Here is a 9300-nt window from a genome sequence, read left to right as displayed (position 1 = left end):
ACAGAGAGAACGGGCGGCTGACTCTGGGCCCCGCGGGAATGTGCTCCTCTGAACTGGGATCCCACGTGGCCACTAGGGGCGGAGCCCGGCCTGGTCACTCTAAAACGCTCAACTGCGGGGCATTTTAGACTGGAGAGCAGCAGTCCAGGGAGCTTCCTGGAGGAGGGTGGGGCTGGAGGAAAGGACCATGACGTGACCAGGCCCCATGGAGGGTGCTGTCTCTCTGCCCTGCCCGCAAGTGTGCACAGATGCTCCATCATTCACAAAGAAGAAACACTTCACACTTCTTTTTTTTTTTTTTTTTTTGCAAAAGGAAGAAGAGGCAGGCTTAGGAACACCAGAGAAATGAAATGAGAACTACCTCTGTGAGCAGGAGCCAGTGATGTCTTAGAGCCGATCAGAGAAAGGAGAATGAGTGAACAGGGAGACAAGAGGGAAGAACAGCCGTGGAGCAGGACCGAGGGGAGAGGCAGACTTGTGACTTGGAGTGCGGCCACAGCTACAGTGGCACAAGAGTCCTGGGCATCCAGTCCGTCAGCTCCTAGGGCTCAGTATGACACACACCTTCCCCTCTCGGCCCCCCATCTACCCACAGGCTGACTGGTGAGTGGACCTGGCCCCTTCAGGCAGCCTCCCTCACCAAGGGGCCCTGAGCACTGACCACAGACTGCAGCAGGGAGGCACTGAGGGAAGAGGGGCCTCCGATCTCCTGCACAGCTCCAGTGTCCCCAGGGCCGTGCTGCAGTGGCCGTTGCCATGCAACGGCTCGCTGGGTGTGGCTTCCTGGTGTCTCGGAGGACTTAGGTCCAGTGAGTTCATCAGCTCCTGAGTAGACCTCCCCCTCGAGGTCATGTCACCTGTCCTGGTCCTGGGGGCATGGCCATCCCCTGTGGCCCCATGTGTGTGCTGGGGCTGCCACTCCTTCCTCTGGAGTTCTCTGTTCCTCACCCACCAGTCCCATGTGACGTCCCCCCTCAGGGTCCTGGGTGGCACCTGTCTCTGGAAAGGAGCTGATGGTCACAGAATACCCAGAGCCACCACGGTGGCATAATAGTCCATGCTTCCGTTGCCCCCAAACCAACCCGGTGATAGTCTGTGTGGCACCACGGCACAGTGCCCAGCTCTCAGTGCTGCCACACCCAGGGGCTCACGCCATGCCTGGCTGAGGCCAGCCCAGCCCCAGGTCCTGCCTGCAGTCTGCCTCGCGAGCCACTCTTGATACTAGCCGACCCGCAGAGGGAGGGCTTCCTCTAGTCCCCGGAGCACAGACACGGGACAGAACGCCCTAGGCGACTTTAACACTGAAACAACGGTGACCCCATATGTGAGAGGACCGAGCCATCAGCATGCAGAAGTACTGGCAGCACCAAGAACTGTGCGATGGCACCACGAGCATATCCCCGCGCGAGGGCCCATACTGTGTCCGCGATGCCGAAGGCCCCAGTGGGCACCTTGCAGGGAAGACCCTGGCTGCTTCTCTTGGAGGGGGAGCACCTGCGAGCTGCTGCCTCCCTGGCGCAGTCGTGCCATGCGGGCATCCTTGCTACACATAGACTCCGGCCCTCCCCACCAATGAGGATGCCTTCCCCACCCCCTCAGGAAACTTCTGCCTCTCTTCTAGCACCCGGCCAGGCTTCACCTCCTCCAGGAAGCTCTCTGGACTACTGCTGTCCAAGAACACTGGCCTTTTCACCCCCACTGTGTGACAGGCCCACCCTGCTGGGCAGTGTGAGGACAACACTTGTCCCTCCACTATCCTCCCTCCACACTCAAGCAGGAGGAGGCCCTGCCCTTGACCCCTGGAGCAGGGAGGAGGCAGAGAGAAGGGAGAGAACAGCGCATCCTGACAGTTTTCCTGGTCCTAAAGGGAAAGCGAAGCCTTTGGGAAGTACAATGGGTGTCTGGGACACATTAACAGAAAAAGGGCTCTCAGAGTCTGAGTGATGGTGGGCAGGGGCAGCGGAGATCGCGAGAGGCCTGGGGCTGCCCAGCATGTCGGGCCCAGGTGCTCCAGACAGTCTCAGCAGGGCCCAGGAGGACCAAGGGCCAAGCACAGGGCTGCTGAATCTGCACGTGACACTGCCCTGGCCTCAGCCAGCTCTGCCTCCTTCAGGACGGCTGTCACTGAGAAAGCTGCAGGCCACCTGTGGGTGGGGTGAGGGCAGGTCCGCGGCTGGGCAGAGGCAGCCTCTGGACAGCCTCTTCCATAGCACGTGGCCCTCCTGGGCCTGCACAGGGTGGGAGGGAGCGCCTCTCACTGCCAGCTCAAGTCCAGATCCCTCCTCCCCTCCAATCCAGGCCGGGCTGCGCGGGGCTTCCTGTCACCACTTCACCACTTACTCTGACGGACGGCTGCCTTCCTTCCGAACGGGAACTTTGCCCCATAGTGAATGCCGCTCTCACTGCCCATGCAATAACCATGTAAAGGCTCACAGGAATTCCTTGACCTTCCCACCTCTGAAAATCAGACCCACCTGCTGCCCGGGGAGAAGGCCGAGTGGGCCTCCTGTCTCCTCGCTAGACAGCATTACGGTAGAGCGGGTCCCTCTCCCATCTCCTCACGAGACAGCATTGCGGTAGAGTGCATCCCTCTCCCCAAGCCAGCACCGAGCCACGGTCCTACGTGCACGGGGTCACCAGCCTGCTGCTCGGTGCCAGTTTCTCCCACCCAATACCTCAGCCCCCAGCAAGCCAGGTGAGGTAGAGGGTCTGCCTGCTGCCCCCACTCATAGGGCAGAAGCTAGTTCTCCCTCGAGAGAGCAAAGTTGCAGGCTGCTCGGTGGGCACGAATCAGTGGTGGGGTTTCCCGGTCTGCCCCCACTCATGTGAGCTCGGGAGGGTCTGCGTAGCCCAGGCTCGGCCCCTTCCTGGGCTCTGGGAACCAAAGGGCTCTCCCGTGTCTCTCCTGGGACCCAGGAGGGACCCCTTGATGGTGGCCTTGCAGACAGTCCAAGTGCACAGTGAGGTGCCCAGCAAGGCCCACTGTGGAGGGCCCGCGCTCCTCAGTGAAACGCTGCCCTCCCTCTGGGGCTCGAGTTACCAGGAACCCTGCAGGGTGGGGCCAGCCGGCATCACCGAGGCCCTCCCAGCGGCTCTGTCTCCACAGGGATGTCTTGGCTGCTGGCCACCCCGCCATGGCCGTCCTCCCCCCTGGCCCCTGGTCCTCCTCTGGGCGGTGCCCACACCTTACCATGTAGATGAAAATGTCATTCTCAGCACCCGGCCCACGGCCCCAGGCCAGCTTGCTGGATAGCTCCTTCCGGAACTCCCACTTGAGCAGGATGGCACAGCGCAGGAAGGTGAACTTGGCCTTCTGTGGGTGCAGAGCAGTCACCCCGTACCAGGCCCCCTTCCTGTCACCATGTCCCGCCCAGGCAGAGCCCAAGGGGAGCAGGCTTTGCACCAACCACCCAAAGGGGGGCTGTGCCCCCTGGAAAAGAGCCTCCCAACTGTGTCTTCACTCCTTCCTCCACGGTGTCCCGCTGTCACCCACACCTGACTGAGTCCACCGAGTTGCCTGACCACCGCCGCCGCAGACAGGTGGCTGCTCCCCTCAGGTCCCTGCTGCCCCATGCAGAGCAGCCACCTTACCATGACCACCTTGGGGCAGGGGTCGGCCTGGTGCAGGAGCAGTGGCACCAGGGCCTGGAAGGCGAGGCCCTTCAGCGTTTGCCGGAACTTCTTGCCGCCACTGTAGACGACGTCCCCGAACAGGAAGATGGCCCCTGCTCGCACCTCCTCCCTCTCCTGGGGGGACAGCAGCCTCCCTCAGGCAGGTAGGGGGGCTCAGAACCGCCCCCAGACACTGGCCCGCAGAGGTGCCCAGAGGCCGTGTCTTGGCCGCCACGTGTGCCCTGAAGCACTGGGACTCTCTGGAGTCACTTCCTTTCCCGGAGAGACGCAGAACTGCAGGAACCCACAGAGCGACCGGACACAGGAAGGCACGGGCTCGGCCCCAGGACAATGTTCCAGCACAGTCGGGACGTCGCCAAGACTCGGAGCAGGTGGCCTCACCCCTACCGCTCCCCACCCACCTTTCAAGATGTGGTGGGCCCTTCCGGCTGCCAAAGAAACCCTCCAACTGTCTGTGCCCGAGCCTCCTCCCCTCCCTTGCTCGAGGAAGGGCTCCATGCTCACTTCAAGTCCATCTTCTCTCTGGCCGCTTCCTGCCAGGACCTTCCGCGAGCCTTCCCGAGGGCGGGATGCCCGTCCACCCCGAAGGGCGTCATGATGGAGCCATCTACCGCAGCGTGGGCTCTCTAGCCTCTGCCCCATGGCCCAGCCTCTTCTCTGCCCAGGCCTTGTCCTGGCCTCTGCCCTCTTCAGCTCGAGGCCACCCCTGTCCCTGCTCCCCAAATACTGGGTCTGCTCGGACTCAGGTGGCTCTTTCTGCAATGCTCCCTCAGCCACCTGCAGGCTTCTCCCTGCGGTTCCCTGGGAGGTCCCTGCACTCGCCAGGCTGGGGTGGGGGCAGCAGGCAGCCCAGAGCCAGGCGGGCCCTCACAGCTCCCAAACCTGGGTAGGGCTTCTCACATCCACAGGTCCTGGGCTGTATGAGGGCCAACACGCAAGGCCTGACACGCCAGCCAGCCCTCGCCCCCACAAGACGCTTACCCAGCTCTCCTGTCCCACTACCAGCTCCAGCAAGACCCTATCTTCTCTGTCCCTCTCCTGGGGCCGACTGGACTCACTCCTTGGCCTAACACCCATCCGAGGGTGTTTTCTCAAAGGGTGCCCTGCCCTCCCTGCCTCAATAAACAGCTGGCTCTTCCTGGCAGCAGGCTCAAGCCTTACAGACCCAGATCAGCAGGAGGCTGTGCACACCTGCTGGCTACCCTCCCAGTACCCACAAGCCCAACAAGCCTGGTCTTAATCTCATTGGTGGACAATGGGCTTCTGATTGCTGGGCTGGGGATAGGAGGGTTGGGGTGAGTCTGGTGGGCTGGGGATAGGAGTGTGCAGGGTCTCTGATTGACGGGCTGGCGATAGGAGGGTTGAGTGAGTCTGTGGTGGGCTGGGGATAGGAGGGTTGGGGGTGTGTCTCTGATTGACGGGCTGTAGATAGGAGGGTTGGGGGTGTGTCTGGTGGGCTGGGAATACGAGTTTTGCAAGGTCTCTGGTTGTTGGGCTGGGGATAGGAGCGTTGCAGGGTCTCTGGTTGGTGGACTGGGAGGGGCTGCCCCACCCTTCCACTGAGGACTCACATCCTCGAAGAGCGGAAGCAGGTGCTGGGCGATCTTGACGCTGACAGCGCCGTCGCCCTGGGTGCCTAGGCGGTGCAGAACATGGCTCAGGACCTCCATCAGGCCTGTGATGTCCTTGGGTTCAGGTTTCAGGAAGCTATCCAGCAGCCCCAGCAGCTGGCTCCGCAGCAAGGCCACCTGTGGGACATGGGACCACCTGCTTCTCTGCCCCACCTCCCCTGGGCATGCCCTGGGACGCTGGCACCCCTCCCCGGCAACCAGGTTCTCCTCCTAGGACACAAGCTTTCTGGGTGGGGCCGTGCCCATCCGCAGAGCTGGTCCAGAGCATAGGCCAGCAGCTGCATCGTGGGTGGGTGCTGGAGGGTGAGGCCCTGAGCAGGCTGGCCCCAGTCGCCATGGCTTCCCCCCACACTGAGCAGGGGGAGGAGAGAACAGAGGGTGCAGTCACCTGGAAGTAGCAGTGCCCATGGGGGGTGAGGTGGGGGTGTGATATGGGGACAGGCTCTGGGAGGCCCAAAGGGCAGCAGCAGGAGGTGTGAGTCCTCCCTGCAGGTGGCAGGTGGTGGACAAGAAGGGGCTGCCGTGCAGGGCATGCTGAGCTCACAGCTCCCCCAAGCTTGGAATCTGCGGATGGCCAGCCCTGCACGGGACAGCAGCACTTCCCAGACAAGGCTGCCCTCTCCTGCCCCAGACTTGGCTTGCCTTCCCTCCATCCCCTCCCAAGGCTCTGCACAAGTGCCACCTCCTCCCTAAAGGCCTCCAGGATGGGAGTGGGCAGCCCCCTGGCGGCCCCAGCCCCTCCCTCACCTTCTTAGGGTGCATCAGGGTGCTGCTGAGGCCCTTCAGGCTCATGGCCCGCACCAGCTGGCTGGAGTTGCTCAGGCTCAGGCTCAGGCAGTTGTCCACGGCCCTCCGAGACACATGCTGGAAGACCTCGGGGCTGCTGAGAAACTGACAGCCACAGTTGCCTGTGTTGCCCGGGCGAGTCAGCCTACACTGTGGCATGAGGTCACAGGTAGACCAAACCAGGCACTTCCGGAAAGCAGTGGGCTGACTCAGGCGGGAGTCAGGGCACCTTTATGGCGAGGGCAGGCGTGGGGGCCCAGGGCATGGCCGGGCCGGGGTGAGGCTGACCTCGGTGATGATGAGGATAGCTGCGACATTCTCCCGCTCCTCGGTGCTCTTCAAGGAGATGGCCGCCTGCCCCAAGACAGCCTTGACCTCGCAGTTATACTGGGCCATGGCCCTGTCATGGAAGATGCGGGGCAGGGCCCCAGGGCTCTGTTCCCGACCAGGCCCAGGCCAGAGGAGACTCACCCAAGGGCCTCACTTAGGAGGCTGGCCTGGGTGGGGGGTGGGGGGAGCCCACCAGGTGCTGTCAGGGCTTAGGCTGCTGGCCATGCCCAGCCCTCGTCACCTGGCCAGGAGAGTCACCCCATCCGTGTAGGTCTCCGGGTGCTCCAAGAGCTCCCAGCCGCTCAGCAGCTTGAGGTGGGCAAACACCTCCCAGTAGCTGGTGGTCCAGAAGAGCCCCTTCAGGGCTTCCAGGCATGTCCTGTGTGGGCAGGGCAAGCGCATCAGGTGGGTTAGGAGTGGAGCTCTTGATCACCTGGCCCCACTGAGCTGCCGCCTCCAGGTGGCCCCAGCTCAGGACTCTCCTGGTGGCTTAGTGACGGGGCCATGCAGACAACACAAACTGGTAAAGAGGCTGTCTCTCATGGTTTCGCTGGGAAGAAACGGCAAGACAAGACCAGCGGTTTACTAACTCTCCTTGTGTCATTTTATTGGCCTACAGTTTATTTCTCTGCCGTGAGTTTTACTGTTGTTACGGTATTTTGTAAGAGTAAGATATACCAACCATTACAATAAAGCCAATTAGTGATCTTGTAGGAATGTGGTTCCCTAAGACTGACACGAGGACTAAAAAGTTTAAGACTCTCTTACCTGTCTGTTTTTAAGCCAAAATTAACATATAGATTAAGTTAGTATAAACCAAATTCGCATTAGAAGCATATGTAGACTAAGTTAGTTTAAGGCTAGCCCTTGTTAAAGCTACAGGCCAAAGTTAACTTACACTAGCAAAGTCAGCACATTCACCACATAACAGAGACTTAGAGATAAAATAAAAGAACTTACTAATTTACAAGACTCAACAAATAAAATGCAAGAACCCGCAGATTTATTAGAAGAAGAAAAAGCCTGGATGGGACAACAGAATAAACAAAGCTGAGGGCTCCACAGAAAGATGAACCATTTTAGCTGGGAGCTCTTATCTAAAGCAACAGGTAGCTTTCAACTACAAAACTGCTAATAAAACATTTTGTGTTGTCTCCAGAGCTACAAAATCATTTTTTTATATAAAATTATAGACTTACCCTCTATTGTTGTAATGTATAGATAGTCTATATATTAACTGTGTCTGTATTAGCAAAATAAAATTTTTATTTAAGTCTTTGTAACCAGTAACGTTATTGCCCTGGCCCGGGACTAAAGTTATCAAACATCCTACAAGCCCCCTCTTCAAAAGACCCTTCCCAATAATCAAAATCTAAAAAAAAAAAAAATACAACAGACAAATGGACTTCCTCATCCTGAGAACTGTGATTGACTTTACCTGAGCTAACAAGACAAACAGCATGTTTTATAATTATTGCTTCCATGCTTTGTATACCCTGTTCCTTAGAGTAAATCTTTTACTGCCCCTCACCCATTTACTTGCATGTATCACATTTTCAATAAAAAGGCACGATGATTCCTAGCAGTTGTCACTCCTCAGAGAGCGATCTTTGGGAGTGTCCGGCTGAGGACGTGCATGAAAAGGCACGAGGCCTTAGTCTTCCTTTCTTTCCAGTGCCGCCTCCGTCAAAATAACCCACCCACACCGAGGCTAGACCCCGGCAGCTTAGGAGGCCCTGCCAGCCCCTGGGGGTTCCAAAGCTTGATCCTTTCTGGCACCTGGTAGGACTGGGGGGATGGCTGGGATGCCGAGAGGGGTCACCTGCAGGGGCTGAGGGGCTTTGTTTCCAGGGTGTCTTCCGGGTAGTCAGAGATGTCCTCGAGCAGCCCCAGCTCGAACAGGTAGTGGAGCTGTGTGAGGAGGCCCAGCAGGATCCCCGCAAAGGCCCAACGGACGGTGGCCCTGAACTCCTGGACGTAGAGCAGCTCGTAGATGGTGCCCAGGGCCTGTGGGCCGGGCAGGCAGATGCGTGAGCAGGAGCTCAGAAGCTCCCACCCCACCCTCCCAGAACACAGTGGCCCTGGGACAGGGCCCGTGAGAGGCAAGCCATTGAGCCTGGGGCCCTGACCTCCGGCTTTACCCCTCCTGGTTCTGCACAGCCCTGGCTTCCCTGTTCTTCCTCAGCTCCCCGACCTGGCCACCTGCCTGGCTCTCACCGCTGCCCCTGGGTGCCCACCCAAGCAAGTTTCCAGTGCCCTGCCCTTGGGGGGCATGGACACTGCCCAGCTTTTTGCTCACTCTCCCCTAAACACCTCCCTGCCCCAAGGGGGCCTTTCCGAGGGGAGAGTAGGCAGGGCCCTGCCTGAGCCTCCTGCTCCACGGCTCTCCTGCGCTCTTTCAGGTGTTCCAGTCCTGCAGGCTCTCCATTCTAGGGAGCCTCTCTGGCGCTGCCCCACCCACGGCCATGGCCAGGGGGCACCTGCCTGTACCTGGGCAGCTCCTCCCAGATGGCCTCTGCCCTCTCCGAGCCTCCCCCGAGCTACCCGAGCTTTGATCTCTTCTCATCTCCATGGAAAGCTGTGACTCAGTGTGGCCGCTTGTGTCCCTAAGGCCCCTGAGGGTGGCTGGGGACACTACTGTGTCTTCACGGACTCCAAGGAGCATCAGTCTGTTTGTGGACAGCCTGGCGCTGCTAGTCAGAGAGGCCCTGTGGGACGAGGATGATGGGCAGAGGGGAGGCTGCAGAACAGGGGGGCACGACGGCAGAGGGGAGGCTGCGGCAGAGGGGAGCACGGCGGCAGAGGGGAGGCTGCGGCAGAGGGGGACACGACGGCAGTGGGGAGGCTGTGGCAGAGAGGAGGCTGAGGCAGAGGGGAGGCTGGGGCAGAGGGGAGGCTGGGGCAGAGGGGAGCATGGCGG

At 60.0% G+C, this 9300-nt stretch overlaps 1 protein-coding gene across 6 annotated transcripts in view; it reads right to left on the bottom strand.

Annotated features, from left to right (window-relative positions):
- The window catches only part of LOC102476342 (maestro heat-like repeat family member 5), a 47746-nt gene that overhangs the window by 6049 nt on the left and 32397 nt on the right, over positions 1-9300 (bottom strand). For all 6 annotated transcript variants that reach the window (XM_006152100.1, XM_006152103.1, XM_006152106.1 and 3 more), the window contains 7 exons: positions 8203-8387; positions 6622-6759; positions 6339-6450; positions 6012-6155; positions 5205-5381; positions 3592-3747; positions 3191-3313 (listed from right to left, as the gene is read on the bottom strand). In XM_006152100.1, the coding sequence (XP_006152162.1) occupies positions 3191-3313; positions 3592-3747; positions 5205-5381; positions 6012-6155; positions 6339-6450; positions 6622-6759; positions 8203-8387 (1035 nt within the window). The remainder of the gene's footprint in view (positions 1-3190; positions 3314-3591; positions 3748-5204; positions 5382-6011; positions 6156-6338; positions 6451-6621; positions 6760-8202; positions 8388-9300) is intronic.

This window comes from Tupaia chinensis, unplaced genomic scaffold (genome assembly GCF_000334495.1).
Source record: "Tupaia chinensis unplaced genomic scaffold, TupChi_1.0 Scaffold000335_1, whole genome shotgun sequence".
NCBI lineage: Eukaryota > Metazoa > Chordata > Mammalia > Scandentia > Tupaiidae > Tupaia > Tupaia belangeri.
The sequence above is the reverse complement of the archived record's forward strand: the minus strand, read 5'-3'. Positions and strand labels throughout refer to the sequence as shown.